The sequence below is a fragment of the Podarcis raffonei genome, chromosome 3 (assembly GCF_027172205.1).
Source record: "Podarcis raffonei isolate rPodRaf1 chromosome 3, rPodRaf1.pri, whole genome shotgun sequence".
Taxonomy (NCBI): Eukaryota; Metazoa; Chordata; class Lepidosauria; order Squamata; family Lacertidae; genus Podarcis; species Podarcis raffonei.
In genome coordinates, this window is record NC_070604.1 from 86,428,596 (window position 1) to 86,448,339 (window position 19,744).

The 19,744-nt window shown below is 45.3% G+C and overlaps 1 protein-coding gene across 1 annotated transcript; it reads left to right on the plus strand.

The window, feature by feature from the left end:
• The first annotated feature begins 486 nt into the window (after window positions 1–486).
• HSP90AB1 (heat shock protein 90 alpha family class B member 1) lies at window positions 487–16,505 on the plus strand. Its single transcript, XM_053382899.1, has 12 exons — window positions 487–614; window positions 2,451–2,603; window positions 5,788–5,994; window positions 6,805–6,964; window positions 9,045–9,178; window positions 10,063–10,377; window positions 11,315–11,480; window positions 12,309–12,499; window positions 12,964–13,111; window positions 13,949–14,217; window positions 14,511–14,844; window positions 15,910–16,505. Exons 2-12 carry the CDS (start codon window positions 2,451–2,453, stop codon window positions 16,017–16,019), a joined length of 2,187 nt encoding a protein of 728 aa, XP_053238874.1. The 5' UTR covers window positions 487–614; the 3' UTR covers window positions 16,020–16,505.
• Window positions 16,506–19,744: the final 3,239 nt, after the last annotated feature.

A 19,744-nucleotide genomic window follows, 5' to 3' on the forward strand; every position in this document is an offset into this window, starting at 1 on the left:
CCAAGGTAACTTCCACCTCTAATATTCCGGGATTCCAATGAAAATAAAAGTATTTTTTTAATTAAAAAAAACCCTGTAACTGGACTATCTTAAAGGAAGCGTTCTTCCTCACATAAGGAATTCCTCTTCTGAAAGTGTTGACTGAGGGTACACGCATCCCTCGTCACAAAACGAAATATCTGTTTACAGTACTTGATTCTGAACTCTACACTTCCCATACAAATTAATGCACATTTGATGGGTTAACCGGCGAGCGTTCACACAGCTAATCGACGTCTTTAACAGACCGCATTTATAATCTGCACGTCGTTCGTTATTCCTAGCCATTCCTTTCGAAACGGCACAGGGAGAAGAAGCAGGACTCGAGAGTCCCTGAGCTTCAGGGCCAAGCGAGAAGAGGAGCCGTCGAAGTGCGAAGGGGAGGGAGGAGGCTGTCGGAGCCGAGCCGAGCACCAGGCCCTTTTAAGGCGGAGGGAGCAAAGGGACGCGAGGCTCCGGACTCAGCCGCTATATAGGTCTGCAAGAGGCGGTCCGCGCTCCTCTCCTGGCTGTGCCGCGATCTCTGTCGTCAAGACCAGGCCGTGCTCCAGGCTTATCTCCCGCCGTCGATCAAAGTAAGCGGGGGGGGGGGCTCTTATTTCCCCCCACCAAAAGAGGGGCGCCGCGTGAGGCGACGACGGTGTCCCGAGGGATGCTGCGGGTAGAGGGGCAGAGGAGCGCCGCCGCACCTGCTTCCAGCGGGGAGCCATGTGCCCGCCGCCGCCGCCGCCGCCGCCTCTTCCTCGGCTAGGTCGGGCCCCAGACCCCGCGAAGGGTTTCCTCAGAGGCGCCGCTGACAGGATCCGCCGCGCAGACACGCGCGCGGGTGGGTGGGGGAGGGGGCCCAGCGCCACCCGGCCGAGGAGAGGCGGGCGCGCGCACTCGTGGGCCTAGCCAGGCCCGGTGCCCGAGCGCGTCATTCTCAGGGCCCGGAGCCCTGGCGCCTACCGCAGCCCCTGCCTCCCTCTCCCTCCCTCGAGGCCTTGCGGTTTCTCTTCCCCGCGCTCGGCTTCTCTTCTTAACCGCCCTTGGCTGAGCGCAGTTCATCGCGGGGGAGAAGGTGTGAAAGAAAAGCAAAACCACCCGCTCACCGATCATGGTGGCGGTTGCTGCTGCTGCTGCCGCCGCCCTAATGGCGCTCATCTTCTAACGGCTTAAGTGGCCGGTTCAACAATGGCTCGCCTGGTCTCGGGTATCGCCTTGTGCCGAAAGGGAATCGGTTTAGCCTCGGCTTCCCCAGGCAGCCGGCTTTTATCCCAGATGCAGCTAAGAAAACAGGAGGACTTGGACGGGAGGGGACTTAGATCTAGGAATTCCCATTGTTTCAACTTAGGTTTAAATCTTGCTAATTGGGTTTTTACAAATGGCGGGCCAGTGAATGAAAACGTAGGGGAAGTTAAGCCTGCTGGCCCCCTGCTCTACTGCAAAACATGTGATGCAAGAAGATGCCTGCCGGTGGCCTTGATCTAGTTCAGCCTTGCACTAATCCTAGCAGGAGATAAGTCCTTTTCGTTCGCAGGAGCCGAGGAAGAAAGATAGTGGTGTCCCAGGAAACGTTCAGTGACTCTTTCTTTCACTCTAGCGAGCTGAAGTTCAGGACTCCATCATGCAGTGTCAGACTAACAGGGATGGGGAACCTATCAGCCTCCTGATGCTGTAAGGCTCCTGCTCCTGCCAACATGACCACTGGTCAAGGATGATGGAAGTTGCAGTCCAACAGAAACTGGAGGACCATAGCTCCTCGTTCTTGCTGTGTAGACATAGCATGTGTAGCTGAGCTACACACAGTGTCTCTGCTTCACATCTTTCCTCTTGCAAACTGGACTAGCTAGCTTTCAGGAGGTCACTATTGCTGCCCAGTGTTTGTAGGACGACAACAATGTGAGGATATGCCTTTCAAGGTGGTCGTAAGGATTACTGAGTTAATTTATACTAACCGCACTGAACACAAAGGTTCCAGGGTGGATCACATCAATGTAAAATACAACACTAAAAACAGTTTAAAAACAAATTACAATCACAACTAGAGTGGGTCCTAGAATATATTTAAGTGTCAACAGTTAGGATAAAGAGATGTGTCTTCAGCATAAGACAAAAGCAGGATGGTGTCAGATGCACCACTAGAAAGGGAACACCACAATTTAAGGCCCACCACACTTGAACATCTGAGGGTGCCACAGCTACCAAGAGGACCCCCTCTGCTTATCTGAGCACCTAAGAGGATCCGTAGGGCAAGGAGGTGGTCTTTCAGGTAGTTGGGGCCTAGTTTGGGGCTTTTAACAGCAGTGTGAGCTCCATAAATTAAACCTGGAAACAAATTAGCAACTGATGAAGTTGTGGTAAATGTTAGTACTGTATCCCTGTATGAACCCTGTATGACAAAGATATTGACTTCTTGGTTTGTATTCCAGATGCCTGAAGAAATCCAAACCCAGCATGGCGAAGAGGAGGTGGAAACCTTTGCCTTCCAGGCAGAGATTGCCCAGCTTATGTCCCTGATAATCAACACCTTTTACTCCAACAAGGAAATCTTTATGCGGGAGATCATTTCCAACGCCTCTGATGTGAGTATGTTGACCTAGAGTTGGGAGGAAGGAGAAGAGCTGTGCGGAAGAAGGAATAATACTTAAATCTAGAATTTAAATAATTTATTTAAATTGAGTTTCCCATTGGAACTTCATATATTTCCCAAACAGTGGTGCACACTCATTAGTTGAGCTATCCGTAAACATTTAATAGAGCATTTATAATGTCTAGGAGGCTACACTACTTGCCAGCCATTTCTTCTAGTTGCAGAACACGCCTGTTCTGTCCTGATCCCAAAAACACAAAGTAAAAGACAATCCAAAAACTCCATTGCAGCATGCCTGTGCACATTTTTTGTTTATTTAGAGATTAAGTGCCCAGAGCTTTCTAGAAGCAAGGCTTGGGCAGAGCAAGCTGTTAGGACGTTTACTTTCTTTCTTCATATTCATAATGTCAGTTATGGAGTAGGTTGCAGAGTTCAAGAAGTTAAAGAATATGGCAGGCTTCAAAAGTACTGATCTGTGGACAAAATGAAGCCTGCCGGGGTCCTACTTTGCCTTGCAAGGCCCACCTGCCATAACATGGCATAAGGTGTGGGGCCTAGAAAGCCACAGAGGAATAATGAATAAATGTTTTCCTGGTTATTTCTCTGCAAGGGGGGCTTGCCATGGGTGTCTTTAAAACTTTGCCTCAAAGGCAAGCCCTGGGCACAATGGTATAGGTCTCCCAGTGATCCACAGAATGGCATTTCCTGGACCCAGACTCTAGATCCTGGCGCATTTCATCACTTGCTAGAGTCTAGCCCCCAGTATCAATCCCATAACAGCAGTATAATATGGTATCTATTGCACAGTCCCAAACCGCTAGTAACAACATACAGTGGTTCTTTATTTTTGAAGAAATGCAGCCTTTCCCTCAGTGTATTTGAGTTTTCACATAATTTTATTCAGATTTAATTGTCCTATCTTTTTAGAAAGGTAAACTTGGGATTTTTTCTTCTTCAAATCAGATTAAATGATTTCCCCTCATCTTGGCAATACTGAAAAAAAAGGCTTAGCAGTAGGTACAAACAGATTTATTTGATCAAGCCAACTGCTGGTATTAACTAGAAGTGAGCACTCACTTTCCATCTTTTACTAGGTAAAGCATGGACTGATTAACTTAGAAGTTCAGACTGGGATAACCTTCCCAACCTGTTGCCCTTTAGATGTTGTTGGACTCCAGCGCCCATCAGCCCCAGCCAGTGTGGCTAGTGGTCAGAGATGATGGGAGCTGTGGTCTAATAACATTGGAGGACCACAGGTTGGGGAAGCCTGCATTATAGCATGCAATCTGTTTAGTGTGTTAGGGAGGTGGACAGTGTGGACAGGTTCCTACATTTAAAAAGCCTTCTGGAACAAACCAAAGATGCATTTAGTCTGGCATCTTGTTTTGGTCAATGGATAGCTAGAGGCTCTCAAGATGCCCAAAAGAAGGGCATGAAGACATGTCGCCATTGTTTGCCGGTTGCTACAGAGCAGCTGTTTGTGGTTATAATGGCTGATTATATTCTCCTTTTAAATCCTCTAAGCCAGTGGCAATTGCCACACCTTCTGACGACAAATTCTATAATTCTGCATTGTGTGCTGAAATACTTACTTGGTCCTAAATCTGCTAACCAAATTTTGTTGGGTCTAATATTATATATGAGAGAGAGAGAGAGCTCACACACAATTTCCTGTTATCTATTTTTTAGCATCATGAATAATTTTATAAATCTCCCTCCTATTCTCCCTTCAGGAGTAGCTTGGCCAGCAGCAATGTTGGTTGCCACTTCCTGGGAAGGACAAGGCTGGGTGCAGTGGTAGGAGTGCTGGATTGGTTCTGCTGTGTAGCCCCAACCTCCTCACTGCCTAGCGCCTCTCCTTTCCCATCAACGGCAACCACGGGGGGGCTCTTGCTGTTGGTGTGCCTCACCAGTTGAGCCGCTCCTACCTTCCTTAGTTGATGAATAAGAGAGAGAGGGAGGTCTTCATACTCTTCCTTCCAGGAGAGCAACAACCCTGTGTCAGGTTTGCTTCTGGGACTTCGTTTAAGCAGAACCTTCTCATGCAGAAGCAGCGTTCTGACATGGATTGATCACATTGGCTCAATTTCTTCCTCTCACCCTCAGAAGCAGCTTTGCAGTAGGCATGTGCTAACAAGTGCTGGGGGAACTGGTTCACCTCTCCTTCATACTGCTCTGAGATTTTACTCATCCCTTTCTGAACGGGCTTTGTTCCTTCTTAAGCCTCCGGCAGAGTTTTGTTTTGACGGTATCGCTGGCTCTAGTGGGCCCCTTTAAAGTCCTACCTGGAAACAATGATTGGAATGGATTTCAGCATGGCTCCAGTCCTAGGGTGTGGGCAAGTGTTGGCATCACATTTCAAAATAGTCTAATAAACAGATGAGAATCCAAAACAAACAAAAAAATGCCTAAGTGAAATACTCATAGTAAAAAAAGGGGGGGGTCCAATATGTTCCAGTAGCTTAAAAAAGTAGAAATAAGAAATCACTGTTGCAAGTTTGCTTTATGAGAGTGTTAACTTATGTGTCATGATAAAGTCATATTTGAGCAGAATGAACTTCTTAGGATAAGTGTTATTCCTGAGGTCCAGTGGTTACCCTGTAGTCCTAGGTAATGGTTTTTTAAAAAACAACAAGGAATGTACTATTTTTTACAGAAACAAAAAAATACTCCATTGTTTTTAAAAGTCGTATAACAGCATTAAAATGGAATTGGTGATACAAGTAAAATGCTAACATTTTCTCTGCCCTATTTTGAGAATTTGTCAAGAATTAAATGGATTTATGTTAGCTTTGGTCTTCAGAAATTTCTCTTCCTCATTCATTTCAGTAACAACAAATTGGATCCCCAAGCTTTGTAAATTCCGTGTAATTTAACAGCTAACAAAGTGAAAGTTGGGCGGTGGGGCTTAAACATCACAGGACAACTGATTGCCGCCATCGTTGGATATGTGGAATATAAAGTGACTGAGATTTGTATTTTTATATAGCAAATTTCAAACGGCTACTTAGCGTCACAACAATGCCGTTAACTTTGACAACGGTTTGTAAATCTGAAAACTGATAGCATCATGAAACATTTTGTTTGCTTACATGCAGTTCTGTGGAAGTGGTACAGATTCTGAAATTGAGATTGTTTGATCGTCCCATCCTTACCTATTTTTTATTGTCTCATAGGCACTGGACAAGATCCGCTATGAGAGTCTGACAGATCCCTCAAAGCTGGAAAGTGGCAAAGAGCTGAAGATAGATATCATTCCCAATCCCCACGATCGCACCCTCACCTTGGTGGACACCGGTATTGGCATGACAAAGGCAGACCTTATCAACAATCTGGGCACCATTGCGAAGTCTGGCACCAAAGCCTTCATGGAAGCCTTGCAGGTGGGTGGCTGGTGGATGAGATGTTTGGAAAGGATGGAGAGCAACAACTTTAGTTTGTTGACTTAAATAAGCAGAGAGACAAGGGATCTGGCATATAGAGGCATGCTTGAATTTCACATTCAAAGAAACGGATTCTTTAGCAGGAAACCTGAATCTCTTACTTAACATCTATATTAGAAATTAAAATAATTACATGCAAAGTAGGCAAATTGGTGCTTATTTAACAACATTCTACTGGAGAGGAACAGAACTGTACAGGGTATCTAATCCCCTTGATATGTGGAAATTATGTCTCATGCGCTCTTCTGAGAATTTCATCAGCCACTATCCATGCACTTTATATATAGTCTTATGGTAGGGAACCTGTGCTCCTCCTGATGCCACCTGATTTAAATTCCTACCATCCCTGGCCATTGGCCATGTTCTCTGGGGCTGAGGAGAGTTGGTTTCCAGTAAATTAGGGCCACAGGTCCCTCTCCCTGATTTTAAGAGGAAGAAGGCTGCTTTTAATATAATCAAAATTGAGGCTTTCAGGATGTTGAATCCTTTGCCTATGAATTTTCATTTTTTTCACAAAATACAGCACCTCGCTTATAAGCTGCTTCACTGTATTGCACCATTCCTATTTTTAAAATAAACAAAAAAAAATCTAAATTCATTATAAAGGTGCATCTAACCTGGGTGTTGCCTTATTTCCTGCCAGCTCTTCATGTCTAGAACATAGCTTTCTGGTTATTTAGAAACTGTGTGTATGCATATGTATGTTAGGTTTCCTTTCCAGGCATCTAGTCTCTCTTCTTCCATCTACAGGCTGGTGCAGACATCTCCATGATTGGACAGTTCGGTGTGGGCTTTTACTCTGCTTACCTTGTGGCTGAGAAGGTTGTGGTTATCACCAAGCACAATGATGATGAACAGTATGCCTGGGAGTCATCTGCTGGCGGCTCCTTCACTGTCAAAACTGACCATGGTATGTGAAGGCAGATGCCCCCAATAGCAAGTGATCAAGGGGTTCTCAAATGCTGTCTTGAATTAGAAGTAGAAGGGGGAATATGGCAGTCTAATACATGACCCAAAAGTAGGAACAATAGTACAGTGGTACCTCTGGTTACAAACACCTCAGGTTACAAACACTTTGGGTTACAGACTCAGCTAACCCAGAGGTAGTACCTCAGGTTAAGACTTTACCTCAGGATGAGAACAGAAATCGCGGCGGGGGGAGGCCCCATTAGCTAAAGTGGTACCTCAGGTTAAGAACAGACCTCAGGAACAAATTAAGTACGTAACCAGAGGTACCACTGTAATCCTTCCTCTTCTCTTCTTTTCTGCCCTCTGCTGGTGAGGTTGAGCAGTAACCAGCAAAAAAGACTTGTTACCCAGGAGACCTTTCAGTCATTTCCAAAAGAGCATGGAGGTCATTCATGGTGCATCAGCACATTGTGTGCTGGTCCCAGAATCCCTCCGATATGTTGCTGGGACTTCCCACATAATTTACAGTGCATTTGGGATCTCTGTTTTTCTGGTTTCGTGCGGCAGATTGAGCATGAAGTGACATTTTTCACTTTTAAATAATATTTTATTAAGCAGGATGTATAAATAGCATCTCTTCTCCACCACAGAATTCTCAAAAGCATTCCATAAGGAAATAAAAAAGAAACCATAATTATCTGTTGATGCAAGAGATACAAAATAAATGTATTATCTGTGTCACCTCATGCTTTTCATATTTCTGAGGCAGCTATAAATAGGTGTCCTTGCATATTGTCATTAGGTGCATAGCTTGAGTTTGCAGGGGAGGAAATGGCAACACTAGTTGTCAATCAAGATGTCGACCCATACTAGGATCATTAGGAAATGAATTGAAAATAAAACTGCCAATATCACAAGTGTCATTATAAAAATCTGGATTGCATCTGAAACACGGAGGGAAAATTGCGGCATTTAGGACTTTTTAATTTAGAGAAAAGGCAAGTAAGAGGTGACATGATAGAAGTTTGAAAAATTAAGCATGGCATGGAGAAAGTGGATAGAGAAATGTTTTTCTCCCTCATAACACTAGAACTCCTGGGCATCTAATGAAACTGAACGTTGGAAGTTTTGGGACAGGAAGAAAGGCATTCATTCACATAGCACAAAGATAAACTTTGGAATTTGCTCCCACCAAAGCAGTGATAGCCACCAACTTGGATGGCTTTAAAAGAGGATTAGAGAAGTTTGTGGAGGATAAGGCTCTCAATGGCTTAGGGAGAGCACTCCTGTTTGTGAATTTGACACAGGAATCCAGTTAGCCACTCTATGAACAGGATGCTGGACTAGATAGATCATTGGCCTGATCCAGCAGGCTCTTACCTTCTTTCTAGTAGCCTCATAAAAGGGACGTGGGTGGCGCTGTGGGTTAAACCACAGAGCCTAGGGCTTGCCAATCAGAAGGTTAGCAGTTTGAATCCTTGTGACGTAGTGAGCTCCCGTTGCTCGGTCCCTGCTCCTGTCAACCTAGCAGTTGGAAGGCACGTCAAAATGCAAGTAGATAAATAGGTACCGCTCCGGCGGGAAGGTGTTTCTGTGCGCTGCTCTGGCTCACCAGAAGCGGCTTAGTCATGCTGGCCACATGACCCGGAAGCTGTACGCCGGCTCCCTCGGCCAATAAAGCGAGATGAGCGCCACAACCCCAGAGTCGTCCGCGACTGGACCCAATGGTCAGGGGTCCCTTTACCTTTAGTGGCCTCATAGGTTTCCTCTGAACAATCTTATGCTGCATATGTAGACTTAAGAAAGAGTTCTTACCAATTATAAGACCTACGACTTGCTCTTAGAAGACAAAAACTAAGTTTTTTATATCAGCCTCTCCAAAACAAGGACTACCTCCCCCAATAATGGCCAGTCTTCCACCTGCTGGAGATGTTGGCTCTGACCAGGAACACTTTCTAAGGAACCACAGATCTGATGTGGCCTTCTAGTCTCCCACCAGCCTTCACCAACCTAGTGCTCCTCAGATGTTTTGGACTGCAGCTCCGCAACCCAGACTTAGTTCCTCTTGTTGTTTGTTTTAGGTGAACCCATTGGCCGTGGTACCAAAGTGATCTTGCACCTGAAGGAAGATCAGACTGAATACCTGGAGGAACGTCGCATCAAGGAAGTGGTGAAGAAGCACTCTCAGTTCATCGGCTACCCTATCACTCTCTATGTAGGTATACGAGAGGAGCTGCTCCAGGGGGGTCAAATGAGTTTCATTTCCACAGCCACTTTTAGGTGTATGGTGGAAACTGTTCCACATTGTGCTGCTGTTGGAGTGCTAAAGTCTCTCCATGAAGGAGAGCCCAGGCATGGTATGTGAAGGAGGGAGAGCTGGACTATTCATATACTGCCTATACTTGTAGAGCAGTCCTGCAGCTTTTGAAATGGATTTTATAGGAGCATTGTACTTGCCTGTGGCTTAGACTGCTATTGATTTTATTTATTGAATTTTGTTTCAGACCGGGACCCACCTTCAACACAAAAATGGATTTGGGAATCCGTTTCTTAATTTTTGTTATATGTATCTATTGCGGTAGTGCTGCTGTTAATGAGCCACCTTAAATCAGACCATGACCCAATATTGGGTCCCGACACACCAGTTGATGGGTGAAGTCTTGCATGCTTTAAAGTGTTTAGGGTGCTAAAGTGAAGTGGCTCTTGCAATTTCAAGTGCGGCTTCACTTGGGAAGCATTCTCATGTGTTGCAGTGTAGAGCAGCTCCATCCCGTGGTGGGCTTTTTAAAAAGTTCTGCCACATCTTGGGTTGTGGCCTGGTCACAGGCCTGAGAAAGCAGTGGCCACACTGGATGGTAGCGGTGTTTTGAAACTCTGCTCCCTCGACTAGCGTGAGAAGCAGACCGGCTATACTCTCTTCCTGGTGGAAGTATAGGTGTAAAGTGGGCAAGAGAAAGGGTGCCTGTCTGTGTGTCCATGCTTCATACACGGTACAATAATCCCCCATTCTCTGAATATGGCTCACGCCCAGGTTTGACCCTTTTAACTTTAACCTTCTTGATAAACCTGCAGTACAGTAACAAGGTTCTCTTCTTGCAGCTGGAGAAGGAGCGTGAGAAGGAAATCAGCGACGATGAGGCGGAGGAGGAAAAAGTGGAGAAGGAGGATGAAGAGGCAGCCCCCAAAGATGAAGAGGAGAAGCCCAAGATTGAAGATGTGGGCTCAGATGAAGAGGAGGAAGGTGGCAAGAGCAAGAAGAAGACCAAGAAGATCAAGGAAAAGTACATCGACCAGGAGGAACTGAACAAGACCAAGCCCATCTGGACCCGAAACCCTGATGACATCACTCAGGAGGAGTATGGCGAGTTCTACAAAAGCTTGACTAATGATTGGGAAGACCATCTGGCTGTTAAGGTGAGAGTGGTAGATATCTCTGCTGATATCTACTGTACTTGGTTCTCTGTATCGAGCAAAGGCCCAGAGAAAGTAGCAGACAAGATGGCAATACAGGGCAGCAGCGTCTGCTAACTAAGAAGCTGAGTACTTAAATAGGGTTGCCATACATCTGGAATTTCCTGGACATACCGAGAATACTGTGGTTGGCAGCAGTGCCCAGGCAGAAATTGGCAAAATGTCTGAAAAAATTCAGATGTATGGCAGCCCATGCTGGCAATGTGGTTTTTCCATTTAAAAAAGCTCAACAACTTTGCCACTGCCAAGCAACCTTTTATGTCCAGATTTTTGAAATATGGCAACCCTAACTGAAGAATGTATGCATTATTATGTGAAGGGGATAGAAGAGACAGCTTCATGGAGGAAGAAGCTTGCAGTTCTCCACTGCGATATATTTTCTAAGTGTCGCTAGGTTTCATTAGAGTTGTCTGCACCCATTCATAGTTGCCCAGTGGGTAAAAGTATAGCAGTATGTTTTAAAGTATTAACTGAGGTATCATTGAAAAGTTTAAAAAACAAACAAACACACCCCCTCAGGCTAGAGGAGAGAAGGGTCTCTTGAGTGAAATAATTGGAACTAGGTGTATGGCTGCCAGATTCCATGCTGGGGCAAGTTTTTGTCCATTTCCAGCTGTGTTCTGGGTTGCAAATGAACAGGTGCAACTTCTCTTGTCCGTATAGCACTAATGGAATAAGTGGCACCTGTTGAACTCTACTGGGGTGCAAGAAATTCTAGCACAGTGGAGTCTCTGAAGTTTCCTCTTGCCTAGCAAGTTTTGCCAGGAATATCTAACAAGTCCAGTCCACACAGAAGTCTTTCTATGGTATTTTTGCTGCCAGTGTGTGTTTTCCCCAAAGGGCTGCTCACTAGCTCATCTGATGTTCCCAAACTTCACAGCACTTCTCTGTGGAGGGGCAGTTGGAATTCCGGGCGCTTCTCTTCATCCCACGCCGGGCCCCGTTTGACCTCTTTGAGAACAAGAAGAAAAAGAACAACATCAAGCTCTATGTGAGGCGCGTCTTCATTATGGACAGCTGTGATGAACTCATCCCAGAGTACCTGAGTAAGCTGTTCCTGCTTTACCTCACTTAGAATATTGGGCTGTTTTTTATCGCCCTTGTTTGACCCATCTCTGCAATGCCAGTATTGAACTATCATTTTATTCTGGTTTTTCAAACTCCCAAAACAAGGTGGCATCGCTAGATGCTTATGAACTACAAGTCCCATCATCCTTAACCATTGGTTATGCTAGGTGGAGCTGATGGGAATTGGAGTGACGTATGTTCCCCATCGCTGATCTCTAGCAAAGCTGTATCTCCCACCCCAGCTAGCCTGGCTTAGTGTACTCATTATCTTCCTCTGCTATTTGTAGAACTGTGGCGGGGCAGGGCGGAATTAGTGCAAGGGGGTCATGACATAGGTTAGCTCCCTCTGTGCAAGTTCTCTTTGCGCTGTTCCTCCCAAACACCTGAGGCTTGCATTTCCAATTGGGCACTGTTTTGCTTATAAAATGCTTTCGTAGGCTGGGATGAAGTACCACCTGGCCTAACCTGCCACCCACCCGTTCATCCTCTCCTTAAAAAATAATAATACTGCACAATATTGGTCCAAGGAAGAGAATCAAACCATACAGCAATTCTATGGAAAACCAAACCATATGAAAATCTGCAGGGTGGAGACTCTGAAAATGAGCAAAGCCCTTCTGCTGAGTTCTGCAAAGGGCACTTTTGGGGAAGGCTGAATTGCCATGTATGTACACCCTTTCTTGTCCCTTCTCCCTGGATCACTTATGTAGAACAAAGAAATGGTACTCCCTTACTCAGATTACCTATCAGTTGTCATGGCTCGTTTAGTCTCTGATTTTATTTCTTCCTTTCTTTTGTTAAATCAGATTTCATCCGGGGTGTAGTAGATTCCGAGGATCTGCCCCTGAACATCTCCCGTGAGATGTTGCAACAAAGCAAGATTCTCAAAGTGATTCGCAAGAACATCGTCAAGAAATGCCTGGAGCTTTTTGCAGAGCTGGCAGAGGACAAAGAAAACTACAAGAAGTTCTACGAGGCCTTCTCCAAAAATCTCAAGGTGAGAGCTGACCAGCCCACTGCCTCAGACTGGATTGAGCACAGTAACTTGGGCAGCAAAACAATCTGTTGCAGTAGAATTTTTTGCTCCTGACTTCTACTACCCTGTTTTGTTTTGTTTTTAATTATGGGAAGTGTTCTTTAAAAAAACCAGTTCTAGTCCTCATGATTGTGAAAAGGCTGGGAAATCTTCAGGCCATAAGCATCTGCTCAGAAAAGTGGAGAGTGAAGCTAAGCAGTAATTTTAATTACCAGAAAGCTTAACTCTAGCCTGAACACCTGTTGCCCTGCATGTCCATTTATTAGCCTGGCCAGTTGGGTACCTATTTATTTAGAGCCCAATTCGTTTCTCCCCAACCACCCTGGGTTCGGCTGCCCATCTGTCAATAGTGACATTTTTTTTGCCTACACTATTTGGAATCTGTAAATCCAAATAAATGCATCTAAAACATCTTTTGCCCATAGCTGGGGATCCATGAGGACTCTACCAACAGGAAACGCCTGTCAGAACTGTTGCGGTACCACACTTCCCACTCCGGCGACGAGATGAATTCCCTCTCTGAATATGTGTCCCGTATGAAGGAAAACCAGAAAAGCATCTATTACATCACAGGTAAATAATACCTGCTGTCAGGACAAAGCTGATCAAACCTTGTCTCCTCACAGTGGAATGATGATTCCTTTGAGCAGGAATTTTTGGTTATAGTGGAACCTGGGAATTTTATTTCCACTGAACTCGCCTTGGCTGCTCTGGCATCAATTTCTGAGTTATTTGTGCCTTTGGTCAATTCTCCTTAATAGATTACCTTCCTTGGATCTTCTGGGGGTGGTGGCTCTTTTCTTTAATTGAAGAGAGATTGAAAACCCAACTCTAATCTTCATGATTCCAGAGACATGAGCTAAAAACCTCCAAGTTTTAATTAAACGTTGTGAAACCAGTAAGAGTTAATTCGGAAGGACTTCCAAATATCTGTCAATTCTTTTACACATCTTTGCCCCCCATTTCAAAATTTTAGAGTTCCAGTTTAATTTCTCAGTGCATGATAAAAAATGGGAAAACACACCTTGCAAGGTCCTAAATTGCACAATCCACATAATGTGTGCTGATTAAATTGCGCAAAAGGGAGGCACATTTATAATAGGAACTGAAGTTTAGAATCAGCAAATGTAGACCCAAAATACAGCTTGATTTGCTCTGTACTAGAATATTGGTCTCTATTAGAAGATAAACTTGGTGCCCTCTGTTTTGAGTATTGGGTGCAAAAATCTTCTGCTTTGATACCTTCCTAGTCTTGCCAGGTTTGGGGGCCCCATCCACAAGGCTTAGCAAAGTGCAAGACCAGCTGAAACATGCTTGTTATGAGAGCAACATTACTCTTTAAAAATGGAGCTTTGTTGGAGCCCATGATGTGCAGCCTGATGTTAGCTCCTCTAATCTCTTGTGCTGCAGGTGAGAGCAAGGAGCAGGTGGCTAACTCTGCCTTTGTGGAGCGAGTGAGGAAACGTGGTTTTGAGGTGGTGTACATGACAGAGCCCATTGATGAGTATAGCGTCCAGCAGCTGAAGGAATTTGATGGCAAGACCTTGGTGTCCGTCACCAAAGAAGGGCTGGAGCTGCCAGAGGATGAGGACGAGAAGAAGAAGATGGAGGAGAGCAAAGCCAAGTTTGAGAACCTTTGCAAACTCATGAAGGAAATCCTGGAGAAGAAAGTTGAAAAGGTGAGTGTGCTTTGTCCCTTTATCTGCCTGACGGCACACGTGCCAAGAAGGCAGAGGGCCTTCTTGGTAGTGGTGCCCTCCCTTCAGATGTCAAGGAGATAAAGAATTACACAACTTTTAGAAGACATCTGAAGGCAGCCCTGTATCAGGAGGTTTTTAAAGCTTGTTTTTATTATATTTTTAGATATGCTGTAAGCCACCCAGAGTGGCTGGGGAAACTTAGCCAGATGGGATAAGAATAATAAACATTTTTTGATGAAGGCTCATGATGTGGCATCTGGTGTCTTATCTAGGTGACGGTCTCAAACAGGCTGGTCTCCTCGCCCTGCTGTATTGTCACCAGCACCTATGGCTGGACCGCCAACATGGAACGGATCATGAAGGCCCAGGCCTTGCGAGACAACTCCACCATGGGCTACATGATGGCCAAGAAGCACCTGGAGATCAATCCTGACCACCCCATTGTAGAGACACTGCGTCAGAAGGCGGAGGCAGACAAGAACGACAAGGCCGTCAAGGACCTTGTGGTGCTGCTCTTTGAGACAGCACTGCTTTCCTCTGGCTTCTCCTTGGAGGATCCACAGACTCACTCCAACCGTATCTATAGGATGATCAAGCTGGGGCTCGGTGAGTTGCTGGGAGATGGGGAGCAGCAAAGCCTATTTCTTCTGCCATTGAGGAGATGGAATGTGGCCAGTTAAGAGAGGTTTATAGCCTTTTTGTGACCCTGATGCATTCAATCCAGGGCTTGTCAAACAACTTGGGTTTTTTGGCCTCAGTTTACTTGGTTACTCTACCCACAAATCCACACTCATTCTTCTCTAGCTTTGGGAAAAACTTTGTTGTGGAAGTGGTGGCGGGAATATGAATGTGGGTTAGTCACATAGAATTGTGACGTTGTGAAAAGGGCAGGAGAGGTATAGCAGTGGGGAGTGTTTTTATAAGTGAGGCCTGGTGAGCAGAAGGATGTGAAATTGCCTGTAGCTGGTGTGGAAAGCAGACTTGGAACCTAAATGTCAATTAATTTTGGGAGTACCAAGAAAGAATTCCAGCCTGTAACACAGGGTGGTGGGTCTGAAGGTATGAGAGCCCAAGCTAAGACTGGACCTTTTCCATGACTTTGTTACTGATGGAAGTGCCTGTTCTCTCAGTACCTGCCCCCCAGCATCTACAACATGGAGATAACTTTGCCGCACCTTTCCAGGCTGTTGTAAACATTACTGAGCTTGCGATGGATATTGGCAAATGTTCTTTAGTCTGCCCACTTTTTCTAAAAATTGTAGATACATACCTAAGGAGCTTCTACGAAGAGCATTCTGTAGTACTGTAGCATAAGGCTGACAAGTCTTTGCTTTGTTACTGCTACATATGTGGCCTTATTAAAGACCTGTTAGGGCACTGAATCTCCTTGTATGGAAACAAACCTGCAGGGAAAAGCAACAGGTCATGGCTCTGAGCCCTCCACACGCTTGAGGACAAAGGCCTAAAGTGAGGACCCTTCTCTTCATGGAGGCCCCTCACTTCAGGCCCTCCTGCTTTTGGAGGGCTCCAAACTGAGTACAACCAGTGTGCCACAGGGGGCAGGATGCTTGCTTGCAAATGAGAAAGGAATGAAAGTCTGGCTCTTAAAGTGACCCTTTCTAGCCTGGAACGGCCTAAAAATGATTTTCTATTGCACACTTACTATTTCAGGGATTGATGAAGATGAGGTTGCTGCTGAAGAGCCTAGTGCTGCGGTCTCTGAAGATATTCCCCCTCTGGAAGGAGACGAGGATGCCTCACGCATGGAGGAGGTGGATTAAAGAGAGGGCGCTGACCTCCCCCTCTGTCTTGCCCCCATCCATTCCCTGCACCATCGCCTTGCTCAGGAAGACTGGCTCCGGCAGTGCTCTGGCATGCCTTCGTAAGCAGTCTCTCACTACCTTCCTGTATAATTGGTAGCCAGTGTGACAAGGGGTCTTCACACCTATCTGATCTGTCTTTCTGCTTGTTTAGAAAAAAAATGCTGCTTTAGGGGAAAGGGACCGGCCCACTGGTTTTAGGTTTTCCCTCCTCCCATGCGGGTTTTATCCTTTTTCTGCTGGGCCACCAAGCATCCATCCTACCATAGCTGAGGTGAACACAGTGAATGTCCTCCCCACTAATAGAGCAGTGAGTTGACTCCTTGCCTCCCTCCCTCACTGCTGCCCTTTGTCCTCAGAGAGCAGGGACTTGTACTCTTGTTGGCTGTTTGTATTTGGTTTTGTTTTACTGGAATTAAAATAACAAAGAATGTGGTTTACAATGAAGTGGTATTGTGATGGATTTCTTTTCTTGTGGAGCACATGGACCTTGTCACAAACTGGTGCAGAGAGCCATACCCCCTCCCAATTCAAGAGTGGAAACTGGTTCCTAGTTCCGACCTCCTTGAGCTTGTGTGTACATGTGGAATTCTGAGAAAGTGTTGTGGGCACTCCAGCCTCAAAATGGCTCCTCTTGCATTTGCATGATATTTACATGGAGTATTCCCCTAAGCCAATATCAAACTACAGATCTGACATCTAAAAATCCTAGATCCAGCAATTGTCAGTACAAATATTGGATTCGTAAAACAAATCCTTAGGGTTTTTACAAGGCTTCTTCTGCAAATTATAAATGAATTAAAGCCGCATGGCATTGGTTTTTACACTGGGCAGAAACATGCCATGGAACAAAACTGTAGACCTCAAATGTGATCTGTTGTTTTTAGGGGATTTCTTGTGGGCACACCTTACAAAAACAATGAGTATACGTGCCAGAGTAAAAATGTTCCTCATGGTGCCCCAAAGCCCCCACCCTGGAACCCACATTGCTGCTTCCATTGCCACATTCATGCTGGTTAGAGGGCATATTGAGATAACGGAGTGTGAAGGAACGGCTCTGAGCAAGAGCAAACCTCCAGCCATTCAATCTGTTTCAGTGGGTTCAGGTTCTCATGGGTTCCAGGTCTCTTGGCCTTGGTGGGTGCATATGCTTTATGGGCACCATGTTGGGGACTCCCAACTGCAGGTTAGGGGAAGTATCTGGGTGCCTCCGTATGAAGTGCATTGAGCAAAATGGTATGGTATCCTAGTTGCTTTTGGAAACACACTTGCAGTCTGTTGGCCATAAGTTACCCATCCCTGCTCCCCGTTGTCATTGTGCAACAAGATGACTTATTTTCAAGTCAATTCTCTTGTAGAAAAATCCACCTGCTTAGTTTTGTCTCCTGAACGTGGTAGGACTATTTTGGCAAGTAGTCATGTTTCTTACATGCTTCTCTTTACTGGCGTCTGCTCTGCAGCAGGGGTTGTCAACTGCTTTGGGCTTGTGGGCAAGGCACACCCTGCAGCCATGCATAGTTGCATATGCATACAATAAAATCCTGCTGCCAAGCCTGCTTCCAGCAGGGGGTGCTGATGGTTCAGTCTCATGGAGGGAGAGTCCAGAGCATTCCCTTCACTGGCTTTGCTCCAGGCCCTTTAAATGCTTTTTCCTAGCCAGAATATGTTCCTGAACTGTGAATCATGATTGCCTGGATGTACATGGGGGTTGTAGAAACCTCTCACAGCTGCAGATTCCTGCATTGCAAGGGGTTGGAAGGGTCCCTTCCAACTCTTACGATTCTACAAAATATACTTTGGCATAGCTGGAATATAGCCAAGGGTACAAAAGTTAAATTGCTTTGCCCATTTTTGCCTCCAGCCCTGCCCACCACTGGCAGACAGTCTCTGGAAGGTTACCCATGGCCCTGTGTCCCAGTCCTGCTATAAAGGATAGACTACACAAGGCATCATCTCCTGCAAGAGCAGGGATGTAGCAGCCATCTATATAAAGCTGTTACTCTAACATGTACAATTTCTTGTAGGCTAGAGAAGATTGCTGAACCCATCTTCCTCCCCCGGCAAAACCCGGTACAATGATACCTCGGGTTACAGATGCTTCAGGTTACAGACTCCGCTAACCCAGAAATAGTACCACTGGTTAAGAACGTTGCTTCAGGATGAGAACAGAAATCACACGGCGGCAGCGGGAGGCCCCAGTAGCTAAAGTGGTACCTCAGGTTAAGAATAGACCTCCAGAACAAATTAAGTTCTTAACCCGAGGTACCTTTTACAATGATCAACTGATCCATGGGCAGAGTGGCTTCAAAGAGCTCTTCAAAACCAGCTTGCCTTCATTGTAACATCTTGCAACGCCCACCTAACTGCCCAATTTGGCCCATGGGATAATGTGTTCCCCACCCCTGCTAATAAACGCTTACAACAGAGCAAGCTTCATTGAACAAAGGGACTTGTAAGTAAACATGCATTGGATTACTCAAATTTGCCTTCCTGATAGCTAATTAAGGAAGTACCTTGTGCTTCTTGCTGTCAAGATTTTATGCTTTATTACAGGCACCTGCCTGTAAGTGATGTCCAGGACAAACTACAATTTGGAAAGTTACACTGAACCCTGTGATCGGAATCCAACGAGTTTAGGCAGTTCAGATAGGACTTAAATGGGTTGAATTGTGTATACCTTCCCTTTCTACAATTAACAATACAGATCTCTTTTCAGTCTTCATTTATGCAGGTTTATAACAGTGGATTTCACAGGTTGATCAGCCAAGGGTGGGGATATTTTTAGACTGCAACAACATTGGCAGAACAAGGCTAAGACACCATATACTGAATTTCCTACCCATTGGAATTTTCTCTTAATGTGGAGCATGGCTGTCAAGTGTAACCTTTGACCCGGAACGTCTTCTGTGTCCTAAGCAGGCTTTTAATGCTTTTTTAATCCTCTGCAGTCCACTGCCATAGTGACAGAGATATTTAAGTCTTGGGGGAGTTAAGTTTTGATTTGAAGTCAAGTTAAGAATCTAGGCCTCATGGTGCACAAGAGCTACTAAAGCTGAACTTCTGTGTGAAGTTACTACTTCTGTCCACATCCCTTCTTGCCCATCCTTACTTCCTCATACCATGCCACTCCTTGAAATAAAATCGGAAAGCCTGGAACATTTTGAATTGTGAATTTACACATCATACTTTGTAGCCAAATACGAGGATTTTTTGGTGTCATTGGTACCTTTGCCCTTCAATTTACTTATGTGCTCATTTGAGGAAATTAACAAATGGGGCTTTTTCAGTCACAAGACATCTCTTCCCCCTTACTTGTATTTATATCAGTTTTTTCACATACTTGTCTACCTGTTACCAGAGACTCAATCTGGCTGGTCCATTAAAGCAAATGCAGCAGTGCTCCACAATAACTTGTCAGCCCTCACCTAGTATCCACATGCCTGCCTTCTGTCTTATAACCAGTCAGGCTCTGACTCTGCCTGTCATTGGTTCTGGCTGCACCTACTGCCTTGAGCCCCAACGGACAACAGTCATCACTGCAGAGATTGAATGGCACTTCAGCTACCTCGTTTTGGCTCTATTTAAAATAACATGGTTTTTTCCTGCCAGAAACCTCTATCCTCATGCAAAGAGTACTAAAACTAAGCTGACACAGGAATCAACTTTTGGCAGTATTTCTACTTGAG

Excerpts from the sequence above, each read along its gene's own strand:
- HSP90AB1 (XM_053382899.1), top strand. The coding sequence starts at position 2,451 with ATGCCTGAAGAAATCCAAACCCAGCATGGCGAAGAGGAGGTGGAAACC. Across the intron at positions 10,378-11,314 it reads AAGACCATCTGGCTGTTAAG|CACTTCTCTGTGGAGGGGCA; the intron begins GTGAGAGTGGTA and ends CAAACTTCACAG. Across the intron at positions 13,112-13,948 it reads AAGCATCTATTACATCACAG|GTGAGAGCAAGGAGCAGGTG; the intron begins GTAAATAATACC and ends CTTGTGCTGCAG.